The sequence below is a fragment of the Diabrotica undecimpunctata genome, chromosome 2, assembly GCF_040954645.1.
Source record: "Diabrotica undecimpunctata isolate CICGRU chromosome 2, icDiaUnde3, whole genome shotgun sequence".
Taxonomy (NCBI): domain Eukaryota; kingdom Metazoa; phylum Arthropoda; class Insecta; order Coleoptera; family Chrysomelidae; genus Diabrotica; species Diabrotica undecimpunctata.
Window position 1 is genome coordinate 131,097,736 of NC_092804.1, and position 23,067 is coordinate 131,120,802.

At 31.9% G+C, this 23,067-nt stretch overlaps 1 protein-coding gene across 1 annotated transcript in view; it reads left to right on the plus strand.

The window, feature by feature from the left end:
- The window catches only part of LOC140434879 (27 kDa hemolymph glycoprotein-like), an 80,998-nt gene that overhangs the window by 38,766 nt on the left and 19,165 nt on the right, over nt 1-23,067 (plus strand). Inside the window, exon 2 of the mRNA XM_072523486.1 lies at nt 20,715-20,917. Coding sequence (XP_072379587.1) covers nt 20,715-20,917 — 203 coding nt within the window. The remainder of the gene's footprint in view (nt 1-20,714; nt 20,918-23,067) is intronic.

Here is a 23,067-nt window from a genome sequence, read left to right on the forward strand (position 1 = left end):
AACCAAAACCTCCGTTAACGGCATTATTTCTTCAATAGAATCAATAAAATGCAAAATTGAAAACTGATTACCCCCATTCATATTAAACTATAATGAAATATGCGACTTTCTAGTCAATAGTACTACAATTCATGCTAAACATCCCGAAATTATCTCAAAGAACTACTCAAATGAACTTTTCCAAATTAACCAATATCCTTAACTTTATTCACTGCTACTCTAACAACTCAAAATTAAAAAATAAAATCACCAGATTAAAGAAAAAACTTAACCCCATCCACACATCTTCAACGGAAGAGACCGACGAATCTCTATCGCAGGCAGAATTCTAAAAATGTCTTATTATCAATGGAATCTTAATGGATTTTATACCCATATAGAACAATTCAAACTTTTAACAAACCAATTATTTTCTAAAATAATCTATCTTCAAGAAACTTACATTTTACTTACAACTTACAAAGAAAACATACATCCACGAAAGAAAAAGAAATAACCTCACTACCAACATGAAGGCTCTACTCAGTTCAACCAAGTGCTGAAATATTAAAAAAAAGACATTAATTTTTACAATATTTAAAATGATATATTTAAATTGTATACATTGTAAGAAATTGAATACTTGTATTTGTGTTTGTATCCTCTGCTAATAAACTCTCAGTAGTTAATGCAGAGTCATTTTTGTTTAAATAAAAAAAAAATTAATATGATCTTGTAGATAGATACTATTGTATCTATTTTTTAAACCAAGACTTTTATCTCTCTTAATACGGTCAAATCTCTCTTAATATCAAAAATTTAATATGGTCTTATTGTTTCGGCATTAGACTGCACGTCAGTTCTTGATTGGACGTACTACACTTCCGTTTTGTTTCATTTATGTATATATTGCTTACATTTTATTCTCTTCTATTATTTTCTGTTCTGTTATTTTTAGTCCTTTTCTTTAATATTTTGAAGTCTTTCAGCTAAAATTTTTATGTGTAGAATGGCAACTGGTCGTTGAAATGAACTTAAAACGAGTTTTCGGTGTATGATTGGTATGCAATTACTATCCATATGATCCCGTTTAAAATAATTTTACAGAATGGCGTCCAGTCTTGGTTTTAATAATTATGTCACTGGAAAAAATGTACGAGTATTAATTTAATTTGTATGGTTGAGTATATAACGTATGGTGGAGAAACTTTAAATTTGCGCTGTTAATCTCAGTTCTTATTAATTTTTTTTGTTGCTAATGTTTCAACACTTGTCTCTGTTCCAAATATCATTATTAGTTGTACGCGTTTTTTTCAGAATTGTTTATTTTTCATGTCCATCTTCCATAATCGAACATTAATGGATGGAACGATGGAAGTTAAGTTTTGGCTATAGGGAGTTTCCACGTTAAGAAAATAACATTGCGGAGATAGGGCCATGTATTTCTTATGGACGATAGAAGCGCGGCGATGCCACGATGAACACAAGCACGATTCAGGGTTGTATTATTTGTATTTTCGTTTCCACAGACATGAATTAAAATAATGTTTTTTAACATAATTGACCAAAAATGCCCATTCGAAACAAGAGATGAAAAGTAGGAAAAATGATTTTAATTAAATAAATAGTATTTACAAAAGATAATTTTATTTTATATTATTTTAATTGAATCGTTTATTTCGAAAAAGCCACATCTCCATTAATTTCACAAAATTCGCCATTTTGTTCAGAATATCCTTTAAGCTTTATTACACATGAAAACGCCACATCTTCGCTGTTTGTTACTATTAATCTTGACAGGCGTATTTCTCTGTTTATTTCGAAACTTGGTTTCGGTTACTGTCGCGGACCTTCTTATTATCTTTAGTACAATTAGGTTTCATTGTGTATTGTTTATACAAAAATGAGTAGCTCTGATAGTGAAACCAGTGTCATTATTGAAAGTAAACAAAGGAAAAGAAAGAAAGGTATTATTAATCGGGCCCTGTATAAAAGTGAAGTTATTAAGAAGGCTAAAGTTAAGGGCCAAGCCCATATTAATCAGAAAACAAGTTATGGGGCGAAAAACTGGAATCGACTGTACTTGTCGCAAGAAGTGTTGTGAACATTTTTTGGAAATGGACAAGAATGCGTTGTTTACGTCGTTACACGACTTTGATGACAAAAACTCACAAGACTCATACTTACAAAATATGATCACTATTTTGTTGTATGAATGGGAAGTAACTCCCATTAAGAGAATGAGAAAATCTCAGAATGCCATTAAACGTATTGGGAGACCCAATAATTTTCTGTTTTATATTTGTTTAAAAGGAGTACGTAAGCAAGTATCTAAGAAAGCTTTCTTAAGTTTATATGGTGTTGCCGAAAAGCATGTCAGAAGATTATGCCACCTACTAGTGACTGGATCCACTCCAAGAGATAATAGAGGTAAATCTGTTAAATCTAGGCATAATTTAATACCAGATGAATTGTGCTTAATACTTGTTCCTTAATAATATTGGAGTTTTCTATTATTAATCCTAAAATCATCAGTGTTTGTTTGGAAAAGGCCACAACTCCAAAAACTAAATTATTTTTTACAGTATACCTATGTCTTTTTTTATGTTGGATTTGTTAATGAAGCTGCGTCATGTATTACATTTTGAGACTTTAATCCTAAAAGAGAAAGCTTCATTAATACCAAAATGAAACGTTTTTTTCGTTTCCTGTAAAATTAACATTTCTGGAGTTGTGGCCTTTTCGAAATAACTGATTCAATTATAGTAACGACAGTTTATCTATTTTTCAGTGAAAATACCATATGCCATGAATCATGGAAATCAGTAGAAAATATTTCTTAACTAAAACATGCCGGCTGTTAAAGATAAGCAATTAAACGGGCCGCTTTGCATATATCTAATTACTAATTCCAACTTAAAATAATACGGTGTGCGTATGTCAGTGATTTTATGTCGTTCTCTGACTACATAATGATAATAAGGCTTTGAGGTACTTTAGTAGTTATTCTGACTTTACAGTTAAATGTTAATTAAAAATGGAAATTCAAAAATTAAGCCAAAGGAATATCTGGGAGATCCGTGCAAAACAAATTGTTTTAAATGTATTTAATTATTATCTAAATTTAAGAAGTGGTGAAAGTGTTAAAAGTTTAACCGATACAGTAAGTGCTATGACGGGAGTAAGTTTTAGTACTATTTCTAAAATACGCAAAGAAGCTGCGGAAGGAGGACTAAGGCCCATAGAAAACGTACTAAAAGTAGAGTCAACAGCAGAAAATTCACTTACGATGCAGTAGTTTGTACGCAGCTACATGCCATCGGGCACAGTTTTTTCTTTAAAAATTTACCGCCGAGATTCAACAAAGTTTATGCACTGTTTAAAGAAGGCATAAGATTTAGCAAACGTGTCACGCACAATAATGTGGAGAATACTCCATGAAATGAACTTTGTTTTTTTCAAACGAGAAGTAAAGTCAATCATGATTGAACGGCCCGATATTCTAAAATGGAGGCATCAGTATTTGCGTGCGATAAAAAAATTTGCGGGTAGCGAATTGGGCTTTGTAGAAGGTGCTGCTTTTTGGTTTTTAGCTAAAAAAACTCTGCGGACTATCATGATGAGATGGATGGTCCTATATTTGAACAATGGTTTAAAAAAAAGCTGCTTCCTAATCTTCCAGAGGTGATGGATAACGCTTCGTACCATTCGAGGAGAGAAGAAGTGAGTCCGACACAAGCCGTCAATAAAGATCAAATTAAGACATGGTTGCTAGAGAAAGATGTTTTTTTTGAAGAAAATTATTTAAAATCAGAGGTCATTGAAGTTTTAAACACATACAAAGAAAAATACATAAAAAGTGGACGGGTTGATGGACGATATTGATCCTATGGTAATAAATGTGACGGATGACAGTGACAGTAATGAAAGTGATAGCGATGATAGAGAAGATAAGGATGATGTTAATATGCAGTGTGAGTAAATTATGCGATAGCGTGCAAAACGGCGGACACAAAGTGCCAAATCCGAAAAGTCTGTAAATAATGGTCCGGCAAAAGGCAAAAGTGAAAATTAGGTAATAGTGATATATACATATATATATATATATATATATATATATATATATATATATATATATATATATATATATATATATGGGAGGCATAGTGTATAAATGAATGGACACTAAGTAGAAAAAAGAGTGAAATAGCAAGAGATAAATCATTAATCGGTAGAAGAAGTATCGGCCGACCGCGCAAAAATATGGGGTGACCACCTTCCATAGAGATATCAATCCGCCAATGAACAAGCATGATTGCTTATTAAGAGGAAGAAGAATAAGAAGATAAAATATAAGTTTGATACGCCGAAATTTATTGGTACACCCTGTATATTTCAAAATAATTTTAAAATGTAGCTTTTATCAACTTACAAACTAATAATTTAAAAAATTTTAATTTTTTTTACTCTTTCGCTGTAATCTTCCGTTCCGTTAGTGGTGATTCACCTTGTATACAAGGAAAAATTTTTATGTATGTAATTGTTCTTATTACTTACATGAAAATAAAATTAAAGCTGCACTTGTCTTTTTTTTAGTTACATCTTATCTAAAGCGTTTATAAATATGTAATGTTAAACAATAATAAAATTTAACTATTTTTATTATCCTATAATATTTACATACCTATATATGTCAATTAAAGAAACAAGCATTTATAATGCATTATTTTGTATTCAACTATACATATCCTTTTATTAGTGAAATTAATTAACTACAACTACACAGTGCTGAATACGGCTCTGATTAGAATGAATCATTTATATCGACAATCTAATAACAACACTTGCCTGGGAGTTTTGGCAACCACTGATCTCCATAAGGTCAATGTTATTTTCTTAACTTGAAACAAAATATAGGCTATTTTTTTGTTGTTCGAGCTTTCAAATGTCTTTATATTCCTTTTAAAGAGCTACAATAATTGAAAATGCTGCATTAACTAAATTCATTGAAATTAAGTTCTTAAATGTCAAAACAATACAACGAGGAAACCTACTGTAGAAAAATGAAGGTTTCTCTGACTACATTTTGTAAAATAATGGTCTGAAAGATTCGAGTTTTTACCAAAATCTGTAGAAACAAATTGTAGATAGCAACCAGTAGAAGAAAAGAAAGTACAAAAAACCCGTTAATGTCACGATGTCACGAAAGTGGACCTTAAGCGAGAAGTAGCTTGTGAGAAATTTGTTTTTGGCAAATATATTGCCAACGTGACAATTTAAATAGGATTTTAATAATCCGAAAAATATTTTTAATTCACAGAGCCCCAAAAGATTGCAACACGGAAATGGAAAAAAGAAAGCATGTGATGTCTTGAATTTCTGATCTTTTGTTAAAATTATTATCACTCTTGTTTATACATACCGTTTATAAAAAGGTTCTTTTGAATTTGTTACTTTCATTGTATAAAATTTTAATGTTATCAAAGTTCATGATATGATCTTTATTAATCACATCCTCTGACAAAGCACAAAATGGTTTTTTATTTTACATTATACCTATTCCCATACTTTTATGTGAAATAATACGATTTGACAGATTTCTCCCAGTTTCACCAATATACACAGCCTCACAATGAGTACAATTGATACTGTACTCTACAGTAGTTTTCTCTAACATATTCTCCCATTTTCTCTATCTATATAGGATATTTGGTCTTTGAGTACATAGATCGGCAAGGTTTTTTTGATGTTTTTATTGCTATTTTTGCATTTTCAATAACGTTCTGTATTTATATTAACCTAGGTGTTAACAATGGTATATAGGACAGTGAATGATAATAGATATTCTGATTGTTAGAAGCAATGTTCTGAGATCCCGCAAAAAATGGTGTTAGATTATTCACCTTAACCGTATTAGAAAAAAGCATCCTTTGTAGCATATGTGGAGGAAAAGAGTTCTCAATCAAAATTGTTTTTAATCATTGAAGATCTTCCTGTAGGTAGTCTGCATGAGACAGCCGTGTGACACATTCTTTTAAGCCTGTTATGATATTCATTTTCATCCTGTTAGGATGATGTGAGTAATAGCTTATAAATCTATTACTGTATATAGGTTTTCTGAACCATCTGGTTTTTAACACATTATTTGTAGTTCTAACAATTCTGGTGCAAGGAATGGTAGAGAATCCCCTACCTCTTTCTCAACTGTGAACTGCATATGTTGATTATGACTGTTAAAATTGACAGTTTTATGAATTCTGTCTCCGGAAAACCAAATCACCTACATATCTCTTAATAAAAGAAACGAAAAAAGTGCAATTGTTAACACAATCATTAATGATTTCATCCATGATATAGCTACTCAGAATGGGTGAAAGACTAGAGCCCATAGGGCTATAAACCCAAATATACCAAATATTTGTTTATAGAAAACACCATTACACATGAAAATATTTAAATCAAATATAAAGTTGATAAGTGTTTTGAAATGCAACAAGTCAATAGTAGTATGTTTCTGAAATCCCATTCCAGTGCTTTTCCACACTGCTATGATTAAGTCCAAAAACAAATTGGTGAAAAGAGATGTATTAAACTAATACATAGTCAGGTGGTAATTGAAAAGTATTAATACAAGAACTAAAGTCAAATGAATTTTAAAGTATATATATTGTTGTTGTAATTATAAGCATTAGTTAAGACGTCAGTGAGGAGCTGTGCTATTAGTCCATTGGGAGTGCCTGTAAATCATAAAATAGGTCTCAGACAAAGTGGGTTTGTGTATTTTAGTCAGAGCATAGAAACGTGGAGTACACACAGGACTCCTCTTTAAGTTTAGTGTAATAGTAGCGTTTAACAGTTCTTCCATCGTATACACAAATTTTATGTCGATATGCCGATACCTACTTTTTAACTTTTTTTTTTATTTTCAAAAAGCCGCATCAACCGTAAAAGGTTATTAGCGGAAGTTTATTACAATATATATGGCAGTGTACATATTATAAGGTTAGGTAACATAAAAATTTATCAACTAAAAGAAAAATTACATTTTATGAAATAGGTTAATGTACTTAAGATATTTGATTGTATTGGTTAAGTTACAGTTTAATATATTTTTAAGTTGACCTGGTTCTTCAGAAATGTTGTTGGTGCTTCGTTAATATGAGTAAAGTGGACAGTCTGTAAGTATGTGTTGGACTGTTTTTTGGCACCTACAGTATGAGCATTCTGGCGGTAGCTGCTTCGTTAATAAGTGTTAATGGGTTAATGCTGTATGACCAATTCTTAGGCGATTTATAACCACCTGTTCTCTTCTTTTTTCTGGAAGTTGGAGCCGGACACCGATAGAAGGTTTAATTACTTTAAAATTTGAGTTATTTGAATCCCAGCATCACTGCCAAACTTCTGTACAGTATTGTTTGATATTAAGGTAGATATCTGTGACTGGAATTTGTTTGATAATATCGATGCTTTCATTTGAGGTTGCTTTAACCGCTAAGGCGTCAACCTTTTCATTACCTGAAATACCTATATGTGATGGTATCCAGAGGAAGTGAATGTTTACATTTTTGTTTTGTAAGTAATGAAGCATATATTTTATGTTTTGGATGATTTTATGTGTTGGATAGACTTGTTTGATGCTTTGGAGTACAGATAATGAATCTGAGATAAGATTAGTGAATACTTTTTAACTTTATTTTGCTTTTAACTCGCATTTACCTTTTCTTGTTATATATGTATATTATGTATATATATATATATATATATATATATATATATATATACTTATAATATTTTCTTTAAGTAATGGGGTATTGTTTCCTAATATAATTGTAAATATGGCCGATTTTAAATGCTGATAGATAAAATTAGGTTTCATTTAAATAATTTTTCACAGAAAATAATAATTTCATGGCTTGCCACACTACGGTATGTAATTGTTATTTGTATATCAGTTTTCAGGATGTATAACACATACCCAGGAAATGATTCAACTTTTACTGACAAGTCCAGTATGACTCTAAACGTATTACTAAATAGTTTAAAGGTCACTGCCATTAACTTCGAATAATAAAAAGATATTTATCAATCAATGTATGACCTTCTTATTTATGAATCAATCTAAAACCGCAGCATATAGTCTATTTATTAGTGCACTCACGATCATCTTCAGTTATGACTTCTATACACATAATGAAATTTGTCGGTTTTGGGTTTCGACAATCATTTTATTTTTTCGCTGTTTTAATACTGCTTTTGTAATTTCATGTATATATATATATATATATATATATATATATATATACAAGAAATACTGGATATTATTGACTGTCGATATAAACAAAGAATGCAGTTTATTAGGGCTGCAGTCAGTAGGTTTGGCCGGGAGGTTAAAGAAACACTCTTTTGACTTTTGGTCGAGCTTTCGGAATTCCTTTATTCCTTCTTCAAGACACTGTAATTAGAAGAAAGTGTGAATATTTACAACATATCTCAAATTGTCATTACAACTTACTAGTCGTTGAGATTATCTATGTAAAGCTACGACACTCAACATTAAAAACACACATATAAAATATAACATTTAAAATAATGGACAAAACACATTTTAAAATTTAGTTGAATAGTTAAAATTTCTCTTGTGACATCTTTTAATGGTGTGTTTTGACTGATCCATAGAGAACAGAAAAAAAACAAAACAAACATAGTGTGGTTTAAAAGGTAATTAGGAGTTCTTGCTATTATATTAATGGAAATAATATTAAACCTGTCTTGATAGTAATATATTTTTAAGTTGACCTGGTTCTTCAGAAATGTTGTTGGTGCTTCGTTAATATGAGTAAAGTGGACAGTCTGTAAGTATGTGTTGGACTGTTTTTTGGCACCTACAGTATGAGCATTCTGGCGGTAGCTGCTTCGTTAATAAGTGTTAATGGGTTAATGCTGTATGACCAATTCTTAGGCGATTTATAACCACCTGTTCTCTTCTTTTTTCTGGAAGTTGGAGCCGGACACCGATAGAAGGTTTAATTACTTTAAAATTTGAGTTATTTGAATCCCAGCATCACTGCCAAACTTCTGTACAGTATTGTTTGATATTAAGGTAGATATCTGTGACTGGAATTTGTTTGATAATATCGATGCTTTCATTTGAGGTTGCTTTAACCGCTAAGGCGTCAACCTTTTCATTACCTGAAATACCTATATGTGATGGTATCCAGAGGAAGTGAATGTTTACATTTTTGTTTTGTAAGTAATGAAGCATATATTTTATGTTTTGGATGATTTTATGTGTTGGATAGACTTGTTTGATGCTTTGGAGTACAGATAATGAATCTGAGATAAGATTAGTGAATACTTTTTAACTTTATTTTGCTTTTAACTCGCATTTACCTTTTCTTGTTATATATGTATATTATGTATATATATATATATATATATATATATATATATATACTTATAATATTTTCTTTAAGTAATGGGGTATTGTTTCCTAATATAATTGTAAATATGGCCGATTTTAAATGCTGATAGATAAAATTAGGTTTCATTTAAATAATTTTTCACAGAAAATAATAATTTCATGGCTTGCCACACTACGGTATGTAATTGTTATTTGTATATCAGTTTTCAGGATGTATAACACATACCCAGGAAATGATTCAACTTTTACTGACAAGTCCAGTATGACTCTAAACGTATTACTAAATAGTTTAAAGGTCACTGCCATTAACTTCGAATAATAAAAAGATATTTATCAATCAATGTATGACCTTCTTATTTATGAATCAATCTAAAACCGCAGCATATAGTCTATTTATTAGTGCACTCACGATCATCTTCAGTTATGACTTCTATACACATAATGAAATTTGTCGGTTTTGGGTTTCGACAATCATTTTATTTTTTCGCTGTTTTAATACTGCTTTTGTAATTTCATGTATATATATATATATATATATATATATATATATATACAAGAAATACTGGATATTATTGACTGTCGATATAAACAAAGAATGCAGTTTATTAGGGCTGCAGTCAGTAGGTTTGGCCGGGAGGTTAAAGAAACACTCTTTTGACTTTTGGTCGAGCTTTCGGAATTCCTTTATTCCTTCTTCAAGACACTGTAATTAGAAGAAAGTGTGAATATTTACAACATATCTCAAATTGTCATTACAACTTACTAGTCGTTGAGATTATCTATGTAAAGCTACGACACTCAACATTAAAAACACACATATAAAATATAACATTTAAAATAATGGACAAAACACATTTTAAAATTTAGTTGAATAGTTAAAATTTCTCTTGTGACATCTTTTAATGGTGTGTTTTGACTGATCCATAGAGAACAGAAAAAAAACAAAACAAACATAGTGTGGTTTAAAAGGTAATTAGGAGTTCTTGCTATTATATTAATGGAAATAATATTAAACCTGTCTTGATAGTATGCAACATGTTTTGTATACAGGTGTATTATGGTGTGTATATGTAAAAGTAAATCTTTATTTTATTTTTGATGTTTTGTCAGTAAGTAACAATAGATGTTGCTCAATTTATCTATGTCTGACTTTTTATTTATACAAGACGTATTAGATTTTATGAAACACATTTCCAAGAAAACACGTTTTGTATGGTTTTTTTCCTTTGCCAAAATACAGGAATCATCGAAATTAAATTCATGTTTTAAAGTTAATGCATGTTCTGTGAGCGCGCATGCGTTTATCTTTTTGGTTTTTATGTCGCTGCGATGTGATATTACTCTATTGTGAAAATTACGAGATGATTCTCCGATATACACGTTTTCACAATTGGCACACGGTATAGAATAAACAACATTCGACGACTCCTGTATTGTGAAAGGATGCTTTGTCTTTGTGTACAACTTCGATACCGTTTTCACATTCTTAGTTGCAATTTTTAAGCCACTAACATTTTTGAAAATGTTCAGTAGCTTAGGTGTGAGAACTGGAATATAGTCTGTTCTGTGTCAATGTCTGTGTCAGTTGTCGGACCTCATTCATCTCATTATTATGAAAATTTTGGTTATCAGAAAATTGCACAGGAAAAGGAGAACCAAAAATGAGTTTATTCAACAGCCCTGTAGGATGGGAGTTCTCTTGTAGTATAGATCTCAACTTTTTTAGTCCCTTGTCCCTGAACTCGATGTGTGATAAGTTGATAACCCTAGTTTTAAGGGCCAAAACCAAATTTGTTTTCATCTTAGATGGATGTTGAGAATAAAAGTTTATGTAACGGTTACTAAAACAAGGTTTACGATACCACTCCGTCCTTAGCATGCCATCACTGCCACGATGTATAAGCATGTCTAAAAACGGAATCATATTGTCAGCTTCTCTCTCAACCGTAAACTTTAAGTGTTCACACTGGGCGTTAAAAGTGTTTAGAACATCAGTTACTTTGTTTTCAGGGACCGATAAGATCAAATCATCAACATATCGTTTGATAAAAGGTATGTGAAAAGGTATCTTTTCTTTACATGTTCTTATAAGTTCATCCAATACAAAGTTACATAGTATGGGGGATATTTTGCTGCCCATTGGAGTGCCAAAAATTTGTTTAAAAAAATTACCATTAAACAAAAAGATGTTAGAGTCAAAAATGAATGTTAAAATTCTTATGAAATCATCTAAACTGATCTTGGTATGCAGAGAGATGCTGTTCCAGTTATTTTTGATGCTGTTGAGAATAGCATCTAGTGGTAGGTTTGTAAATAGTGAGACAACATCTAAACTAATTAGTATATAATTATTCGGAACTTTAACATTATTAATGAAGTTACTGAATGTGAAAGAATCTCTAATATAGAATTCATTGAATTCGTTGTAGGAAATTGTGAGGATATCTGTAAGGTGTTTAGCAAGTTTACTATTAGGAGCATCAATGGAAGAGACAATAGGCATCATTGAAAGAGTGGGTTTGTGAACTTTAGGAAGTGTATAAAACCTGGGTGCAACTGCATTGTAAATTTTCAAAGATTTTGCAACTTCTGTTGTTATGGATTTGGAAGAAGCTAAATCCGAAACCAGCTTATTCGCCTTTTGTTGGAGGGTGCACACTGGACTGTTTTTGAGTTTAATGTAACTTTTTGTGTCATTTAGTAAACTACTTACTGACAAAACATCAAAAATAAAATAAAGATTTACTTTTACATATACACACCATAATACACCTGTATACAAAACATGTTGCATACTATCAAGACAGGTTTAATATTATTTCCATTAATATAATAGCAAGAACTCCTAATTACCTTTTAAACCACACTATGTTTGTTTTGTTTTTTTTCTGTTCTCTATGGATCAGTCAAAACACACCATTAAAAGATGTCACAAGAGAAATTTTAACTATTCAACTAAATTTTAAAATGTGTTTTGTCCATTATTTTAAATGTTATATTTTATATGTGTGTTTTTAATGTTGAGTGTCGTAGCTTTACATAGATAATCTCAACGACTAGTAAGTTGTAATGACAATTTGAGATATTGTGTAAATATTTACACTTTCTTCTAATTACAGTGTCTTGAAGAAGGAATAAAGGAATTCCGAAAGCTCGACCAAAAGTCAAAAGAGTGTTTCTTTAACATCCCGGCCAAACCTACTGACTGCAGCCCTAATAAACTGCATTCTTTGTATATATATATATATATATATATATATATATATATATATATATATATATAATTCATAATTCAGAGAATGTTAAAATTGCAAATCCCCTAGAAACTAAAATCATGCCAAAGGATAGTAATTTATGCGATAAGCGCATAACAGTGATTCTTTTTTTTTTTTTCACGAACGAGAAGATTGTAAAAAGTCACTTTATGCTTGTGTTATACAATATTTTTCTACAGCCCTATACAAATAATAAAATCAAAACCGATATTTGAAACATTTTAATTAAATATCTTCAGTAAATTGTATCTATTCACGAATACATAATGATTGAATTAGAAATTATAGACAATAATATAATTTAAAAACAGTATTAACAGTAGACGGTACTTAGACCAAAAAAATTAGCAAATAGAAAGCCTTTTTTCGAGTCACTCGTTGATACAACAATCCACAACTTTTTTTTTCACGTGTATTCTGACACACGTGACTTCTAAAATAGTCAAAAAAGCCGTGCAATATACACAAAATACTCACGAGTATCCTAAGCTTTGTATTTGTTTATTATTTATGTGAAAATTAAAAATAAATCATTTATGAATGACATGTTTTTTATTTCTAGTAATTTCCCACTCAATTAATAAATTCCATTATTAGTTGTTTATTGATTTTACAGCTAAGAATTACTTATATTTGTATTTCCAATTTAAGAGGGTTTTCAGACGAGGATACTGTATGCGAGATACAGAATTTTCGATGGCTACTGTATCGGATTCACGGGCATGCTCGTCAGTATGAAAATAGTAGCAGTGCAGTGCGGTTATATTTTTGGAGTATGGATGTAGAAGAGTATGTTATGCTGTGGTACATATTAAATAAAAAGAAAAAGAAACTGAAAAGACGACGTAATTTGTGGGTTCATCCTATTGTAGAATTAAGAGAAACCAAGGGAACGTATAATTTGCTGTATCAAGATTTATTGCAAGATCCATCGAAGTTTTTTAATTATTTTCGAATGTCTGTGAAGTCGTTTGAAGAACTTCATAAAATTTTAGAAATTCAATTGAGTAAAAAAGACACAACTATGCGTAAAAGTATTTCGTCAAAAAAACGGCTTTCTATGACTTTAAGTTAAAGTTAAAGTCTATGACTTAAATTTAAAATAAATCTGTGTACTTATCTCCAATTTGTAAATTGTTCACCTTGCCCTAAAAAAAATGACCGTATTCCTTTCACAATAATGTAGTTTTATATTCATTAAATAATCAAAATTTCAATTAGCCAACTTTTAAAACTAAACTGTATACATATGAAACAAAATACCTATGTATTTATAATAAAAACATATTTATTTCTTACCATATTCATTTTGCTGTACTGCAGTCATGGCCTAAAAATTGTCGCACATTTGCTTAGAAATTTCGGCCCAGCACTGCTGCTTTTTATTTCTATTGCAGTAATCTGGCGATGCTGTATCCCATAGACAGGGATTTGATTGTACCAAACAAATAAATTTGTCACTATCAAATACAGTACGCTCCATTATTTAACTATAATCAGAAAACACCGTCTTTCTTTCGTTGCTCATTCACAATTATTCGACAGAAAATCGCGCGTCTATGGAATGTGGTGCAAAAACATTCGTGTCTGAAAGCGTTCATTTAACGTAATGTTTCTTCTGTATCTGGGATACGCATTCAGTCGTCGGCGACAGGAAGGTCCGAGATACTGAATTCGGTATCTCGCATACTGTATCTCTCGCGCGTCTCGTGTGAAAAGCTCCATTTGAGTCTATGTAATATCTGCGTCTCGGATACGCGTATCTCGGATACAGTATCCTCGTCTGAAAGGGGGCTAAAAGCACGTTAGTGCAATTATATACAAAGTTATTTTGAAAAAATAAATTAATTTTCTTCAAAATTTCGAAAAAAATTTCTTTTACTTTAAAACCAATAGAGAAGAATAAGAATATAAAAATATCGTTAAAAATTTAAATAAGATATATGAAAAGAGTAAAACGTTGAATTTAATTAAATTGTTATTTAAAAATTAGTATAATCCATAATACTCATCTTACTATATGGAAGAACCATTAAATACAGCTAGTTTAGTTGTCGTAATTGACAAGAAGTAGAATTGTTAGAAACACTTAGGAATATTATCGGTATAGCGTAAAATAATAAAATAAAATTAAACAAAACATACAACAAATTTGATCAAATATCTATATAAATATAAGTGAAGTTAGTCGTCTTTTTTCTTTCTATAACGTCGTCATAGACGTAATTTGACAGGTAACTTCAAAATAAGTGATCTTTAAATTAACGTTCTCTGGTCTTTATTTAATTTAAACACATGCGGTGTTTATTTTATTAAAGCATAGAAATAAAGGATATACAACTGGGCTTGTGCATATGTTTTAATATAAAAATGATGCTTTTATTAAAGGGTGACATAAAATACGTCTCTATTTATTTTATTAATTATAGCTTCCTTTGCTAGTCATAGTATGACTATATTGTGATTAAAAATGACAGAAAAAATTTTTATGGGTTTCTTCGTACAATTTTTTGAAAATGATCTTTTACGCAAACGTTCTCCTGATAATGACAAATACATTAAAAAAAGAATTATCTAACTTGGTGCAGTCGTTCTGAAGTGATTGTTATTAGCAAGCGGTAATATTTACCGACATCACCTGTTTCCAGTTCTAGTTACATTGACTTTTTCGCACTTAACTATGTTAATGTACCCAGGTGATCCGCTAATAATGAAATTATACTCTTAACCTTTTTAGCAAATTTGTCAAAAACTACGTAACAATTTCAAAACACCCTGTATATTATACAGAATTATATTTGCCTTAATATGTTTAAGTCCTGAGAGTGTCTTAAGTAAAAAGTAATTTATTTATTAAACTAATAAACAGGGTCCAATAAACCCATAAATTGTGACAAGATGAAAATACACCCATATTAAAAATTAAATTACTCCCATACATATAAATTTATAAAACGTTTATTATAAAGTTTATTATAAAACGATGACTCATTTTATATTAAAATTAATTGAAAAACAAGTTTAGTCTCGGGTAAACTTCAATAATGATTATTTACAGCAAATATTTAATAACCCTTTTAATATAAATAGACGATAGCCCATATTAAGTATTTTGTCTTCTATGAATAAGAGAAATTAGATTAGAGATTTAATGGACACAGTGGGTCACGAAATAAAAAATAAAAAACATTGTAAAATAGGTTGTAAAATAAATGAAAGGATGTAAGCACTATTAAAGCCAGGAACCAACGCAACGTGAAATACCGTTTTTCTCCTCAATATTTGTGGTTTATTGTGATTTACAATCCCTGGGATAGGGCAAAACTCTCTATTTAAGCTGGACGCGTGCTGTCACATTACCTACTCCTACCCTTAAGACGCGGCTACTGTCTGGTACGGACAGTGTCGTGCTATTGTACTATTGAGTGGTCTAACGAGGTTGTGTTGGAATTTTTATCATTGTATAAATTACCCAACTTTAAAATTTTTACCACCAACCGTAATTGCCGTAGTTATCAAAAAGTAGTTTAGTAGTTATCAACAATATTACTTTTTGCTACTGCCAGTAACGTGGCGGGCCAACCGTGCTCTCTTTTCTTTTCACTATTATCTATTTTCTATTTCTCTTTACCGACGTGAACTGACGAAGAGCACCTGTTCACGCTCCATGATATCCCGGCTTAAGAGTAAGGGCACTCATATCTCGTAGGGATTCGTAGGAAGAAATTCGCAGACAAAACGAAATATATGCATAGGGTAGTTTTTCGACGGCAGTGGATTCGAACAATTACCAAATTTCACTTCAATTCTTCTTTTGTCAGAAGAAATAGTAGGGTAACATATTTTTTCCATTATAAAATAAATAGTTATGTTTTATTTATCAAATAAGTAATGGCTTAAATATGTAATATATTAGATAGAAAAATGTTAATACTTTTTGACTGTAAAGTTCCATAATCGTCTTAAGAGTAAAGGTTTCCTAATCGTGCGCATACTTTTTAAAAGCACAACAGAGCAAGCAACGTTGAAATAAATAAAAACTTATATGTTACATATAAGTTTATTCATAATCAAAGTAAAGTAAAAATATAAAATTTAGAATCTTTACTTATTAAAGAAATCACAACAGAACCGACCAACTGAATAATATGTGAACGCTTCATGCCACCAGGCTTTACATTGACACCACTGAATCCAGTCTTCATCTGGTGGTTCCACAAACTGTTCATTATATGCAGGACAAAATATGTCTTTCTCTGACATTTGATTCAATTCTGATTTATTTTCTTTATCCTCAATACTTATTTTAGCAGATTCCGTTTTTGACAACACCCTTCTTTTCAACTTTTTAGGAATCAAACTTTTCTCTACAGTATTCTGATTTTCATTTTCACTTCTGTTTCCATCTATTTGCCTTTTAACATCCTTCTTTTCGTTGGAATTTTTTGTTTTTGCTTCTGCCTCTAATATCTCAAGAGTGTCCGTAAAGGTCGTATTGGTTAAAATTTCTGATTTTTGAGCTCTTCGTTTTCGAACTTTATTTTTGGTAGTGGCCTAATTTCGGATGGAGACCGAATGGAAGTTGATAGCTCAACGTTGTCAATAGAAAAGTTAGTTGATATTTCCGGAACTTGTTTAGCTTGATTTTCTTCTAGACCATCTTTATTAATCATTATCAATGTTGAATCAGGAATATCTGTTATTTCAACTTGATCCATACTTAATAAAACTGGTGTGTTCCAAAGATCAAATTTTAACTGAGCTATTGATTTTTTTCATTATTGATACCTAAGGAAATTTCACATTCTACCACTTCTAATTCATCATCAGAGAAGTTTTTTATTTCCACAAACTTCCTCCCATATATTAACAGATTCTATCTCCTTTTCGTTTTCTCTGTTTGAGACAGATTCTGCTACTTCCACCGTCAATATTTCTTGTTTAGGTTGCTTTTGGGTCACTTACCAAAGAAAGAGCAAAATCTTCTGAAAATATTAGTGGGTTGAACGGAAAAATTCCGGTCTTTTCAATGTTAGCAATTTTATGATAAGCTTTTGAAAACAAACGAGCTACATCTGTCTAGTTACTAACTTTACCAGGATGAGTGATAAACCAGCAGCTGTCACAAAATTGACTATAAGTCGACTTACAAGGTCCAAAAAAACCCTTTATCAAGCGGTTGAAATGTGTGACTTGTATGAGGCGGAATAGTCACGAGATAAATATGAGTTTTTCGGCAAAAATTAATGGACTTTGATAAAATAAAGGCAGATATCGAGCACAGTTTTATTAATTAAATCTTGCCCAAGTACTTTCGCTCACTAGAGCATCCTCAGGGGCATTTCGTCAATTTCGGGCTATCCAACAATCCCTCTCTCCTGTTGCCGACAAAAATGTAGCTTCGACTATTTTAAATAATTTTAAACTGTTTGTCCTTGTTTAATGTAGTGTTATGTTTAACTTTATGTTTATGACATTCAGGGATTGTTGGATAGCCCGAAATTGACGAAATGCCCCTGAGGATGCTCTAGTGAGCGAAAGTACTTGAGCAAGATTTAATTAATAAAACTGTGCTCGATATCTGCCTTTATTTTATCAAAGTTCATTTATTCGAGCATTCAACCTTATATCAAAAAATTAATGATTTGTAGGGTACGATGTGAAATATGATTATCCAAAAGAAAAAAAACAGATGTTACTTGATTATATCTCACTGCTTGCTAAAAATGTTGAATCTACTAAAAGAACAAGTCTGCATTTATAATCCCTGATTCTGAAACTGATTCTAAAGCTCCACTTAAAGCTTCCTTGCAGATATCTTCTCGCATCCTTTTCCGCGAAAAATTAATGCTGGTGCTACGTATTCTCCACTAGCGTTAAAACTACAAACTGCTGTGATTAACTGACCACGTTTTACACTTGCGGCCTTTCCAACACTTCTTTTTCGTTTATTTGTGATAACTTTTGGCAGTTTATTGGGAACCGTACTTATCTCAGTTTCATCCATGTTATAAATACGATTGAAAGGGAAATTAAAGTTTTCATATAAGCATTTAAGGTTGTCAAAAAATCTATCCTCTAAAGAAGTGAGAGATCAAGTACATAAAGCAAATAGACTGGTAGGATGCCTTAATAACACTATATGGCGAAACAGACACATTGATACAGAAACAAGACCCGACACAGCCACAATGCAAAGGAAACCGCAGAGATGAGAGTACTGAGAAGAATTACAGGAAATACGCTGAGAGATCGAAAGAGAAGTGAAGAGGTTAGAAGAAAATGTAACGTACAGTGTATAAATGAATGGACACAAAATAGAAAAAAGAATGGAATAACCACATAAGCAGAATGGAGGAGACCCGTGTCCTCAAAATAGCAAGAGATAATTCACCAATCGGCAGAAGAAGTATCGAACGACCGCGCAAAAGATGGGGTGACAGCCTTCCATAGAGGTATTAATCCGCCAATGAACAATCAGAATTGCTTATAAAGAGGAAGAAGAAGAAGAAGAAAAAATCTATCAATTTGAGGTTTATTAAAACCCATTACCCTCCCTATGGAACATTTTTTGGGCTGTCGAAGGTCACCTGCTGCTTTCTTAGTTGAATTGAAAGGATGTTTATTCCATTCATGACAGCGTATTCAAATGTAATCTGCTTAAGGTCTTTTCTTGTCAATCCATAAAACCTTATATCAAGTTGCCCTAGGTGTTCTGCTAGCTGGATTTCCATATCATTAGAAGAAATACATTTGAATCTACCTAAAGATGTAGGTACCGTGCCACATTTTAAACGCTTACCAATAGTGGCCTTAGGAATATTCAATTCTCTAGATATTTGCCTTTTCGATTTTCCTTTTTCAATTTCAATATCAGTCCGTTTTTGTTCCATCAGTTGCTCGGTAAAAATCAGCTTCCTCTGGGACGTTCTCTTGTAGGTTTGAGCACTCATTTTCTAAAAAAAACAATGCTAACTGTTAATGCAGCAGAGTGATTTTTTTTAGATTAAAATAAACACCTATTTTTCTTCTTAACAGTAGGTACACCGACCTTTAATGTACTTTAATAGTCCCAAGAGTACGCACTGCGTACTTTTGGGAATGGTGTACTGGAACTTTAAAATGCGTACTCTTGGGACAGCATACCAACTGGTACATAAAATCGTTTTTTATTATTTTGAAACAAAAAACGTAGTAAAAGAAGGTAAAATAAATAAAGGTGGTGGACATAATCTGTAGAATAATCGTATACAAGTGGCAAAAGGCAAAACTACACATTAACTATACTGCAAGCACGTTTTTAGACAATGGCCTCTAAATAAATATGAAAATTGTCAATTTGCTAGCAGAAGGTCTGTATTTCTACGGTTAAAATTTGAAAACACATACAATAGCTGTCACTACCACTTCTAAAATATATATTTTTTAACAAAAACAGGTGTGCGCACTCTTGGGCGGGTGCGTACTCTAGGGCCACCCTTACTTCTCTTGTAGATCCCCCTTTTTATCAACGGAAAACGCACCGTTAATAAACAGTCAATTTCTATAAAACCGATGAACCTCCGATAACGTCTACACACCTGTATATACTATTTAAATGGGAATAAGCCACAATTGAAGGTTAAAGTACGTTTATTGACGTTTAAATTTCCACTTCGGAAATCGTTCTCAAAATACAAATGAGGTTTGTATTTTGAGAATAATATAATTTGTTTAAAATATAAATAAATAATGAAATTACTTTATTAAATTTTAAAAATATTATTTAAATTGTAAAACTATAGAAAACATAGAATAAAGATTCGCGCTAGTCTACTATCTACCGCCTTCTGTGCTCTTTTTTTTTATTTATTTATCAGTGCCAAAGTTTATATAATACACTTTCTACTTTGATCTTCGTCAATGGTGTTTCAATTGCATCTCCCAATATACTCATATTCTGCATATTATTTTCTACTATAAAATATTATTGTAACTTCATTTGTAATAAAGCTTAGTTTCATTAGATTGCTTATTACTATTATATTTTTTTGTTTCAGTATGTATCCAGTGCCAATCAATAAATGACCTAGATGCTGACAAAATAAAAAGTAAAATAGAAAAAGGTCTAGGAGATTTAAACATAGACATTCCAGATGTAGACTTAAATTCTACGAATATGCCTAACGCTGAGGATATAGAAAAAGTGTTAAGAGAAAAATGCGAAAAAAATGGAGCAGCTGACGCAGTAGATTTGATAAAGGTAAACCACATTACATTTCTGATTTCTTAAAAGTCGACTAGACGGTACGAGTATATACACTAAGTGACATAGAAATCCGAACACCCAATATAAATTATTATATTTTGAAAATATTTTTTACAATTATACAGGGTTGCAAAATAAACAAGCGATCAAAATTTCAATAATGATTAGAATAACTTACATTAGTAAATCAATTAATAATGTGTTGTTGCACCTCGGTGGGCAACACACTCCTGGATGCGCCTGGGCTCGCAACTGATTAAGTGGTTAATATCTTGCTGGGGTATCTCGTTCCATGTCCTAATATTAACTCCTCTCGAAGTGCTCCCAAAGTTTGAGGAGGATACTCTAAATTAAGAAGTCTCCGACTCATTATGTCCGACACGTGTTCAATTGAAGATAGTTCAAAGAAGTCCATGGCGACTCTCGCAATTTGTGGCTTTGCGTTATTTTCAAAAAATTGAAATGGGTTCCAGTATTTCTTCTACCTGGCTCTGTCATAATGCATTGCTTAACAGAATCGAGATTCTTAAAGAAAACCCAATTCCAGTCCTGGTCCCAAAATAATCGTTATCAACACCATCCAAGACGATTAGGTCGATGTTCAGGGGTAAGTGGTAGTACCCAGTGTGGCCGAAATGAAAAAGGCCAAAACTGCGAATTAGACGGTAAATTGTTTGCATCCCATTTGGCCTTCCAGATTTGCAATAGACCTGGTAGTGGAGAAGCGGTAGCAATTAACTTTAGGTGAAAATCTTGACACTCTGCTGTTCTTCGGCGCTGACATGTGCCCCTCGATCTTCGTGTTCGGATTTCCCGAATTTTTTTTTTTTGTTAATAACGGATTGATTACGGCTGTCGCAGCTTCTCCGCCCCTTATTTCCATCTTTTTCTGTCATATGCAGTTGCCTCTTCTAAGTCTCTTGCCGCCATTGCTTTATCAATATTGTTGCGTCAACTTCTCCGTGGTGGGTCCTCTCTTTCTTCTTTATTCCAGTACTCTTCTAGGCCATCTGTACTCTGGCATTCTTTTAATATGTCCGAACCAGATTAATTGTTTTCTTTCTATGTCATCATTGATATTTCGCCATATTTTCATTTTGTTTCTTATTTGTTCGTTTCTAACTCTCTCCAGTTTGGATCTACCGCAGCTTCGTCTCAGATAATCCGTTTCTATCGTCATAAGTTTGTTGCTATTAGCTTTGGTGACGTCCCATACTTCCGAACCGTAAAGTGTAATACTTTGGACTATACTACCGTAAATGTGTTTTTTGAGTTTAAGAGAGTTTAAGGCACGGGTCGCTGCTCTGCCCTTGTTTATTCTTTCCCTGATTTCATCTGCGCTATTTCCCTTCTTGTTGAAAATTACCCCCAAATATTTGCAGGATTGCACGCCTTTGATTTTGTCGTCTTCCAAGATCTCTCTTCTCTGTGTCTTTCTTCATCTGTTCCCTCTGAGAGATCTTCACATTTTGTCATATTCATGTTTTGACTTGCCACCTCATATTCTCTTCTTGCAGTTTTCTTACCATATAGCTAAGATTGTAGCTGTCTTCGGCAATTACTACCTGGTCATCCGCAAAGAAAAGTGTATATAGCGTGTTTTCTTCCACCGTTATTCCCATGTTTCTACATTTTTTGACTCATTTCATTAAGGATCTGTCCAAATAGATTTTAAATAAGGTGAGTGACAGACAACAGCCTTGAAAAGGAGAGGTGATTTCTTGTTCCATTTTAAATCATGCAAAGTTTTGTTCGTAGTATTTTTGAGTGGCGTTAATAAGAATTGGGTTTATTTTCAAGTAACCCATTTCTATCCATAGTTGGGAGATCGGTACACTGTCATATGCTTTTTCCAAATCTATTAAAGCTATATGGGTTTCTCTATTTCTCTGCACTCGTTTTTCCATTGCAATTTTTAATGTGAAAATATTATCCATAGTGGAGCGTCCGGCCCTAAATCCCGCTTGTTCTACGGCTTGTTTGTCTTTAATATCATTTTCTATCTTCCTTCTATCTATACTTTTAAGTATAGTCGGCCTATAGTAGCAATCACTGTGATCCCTCTATAGTTTTTAGGATCCGTCTTTGTGCCTTTCTTGTGTATTGGAGAGATATACGATTGTCTCCATTCTTCTGGAACTTCT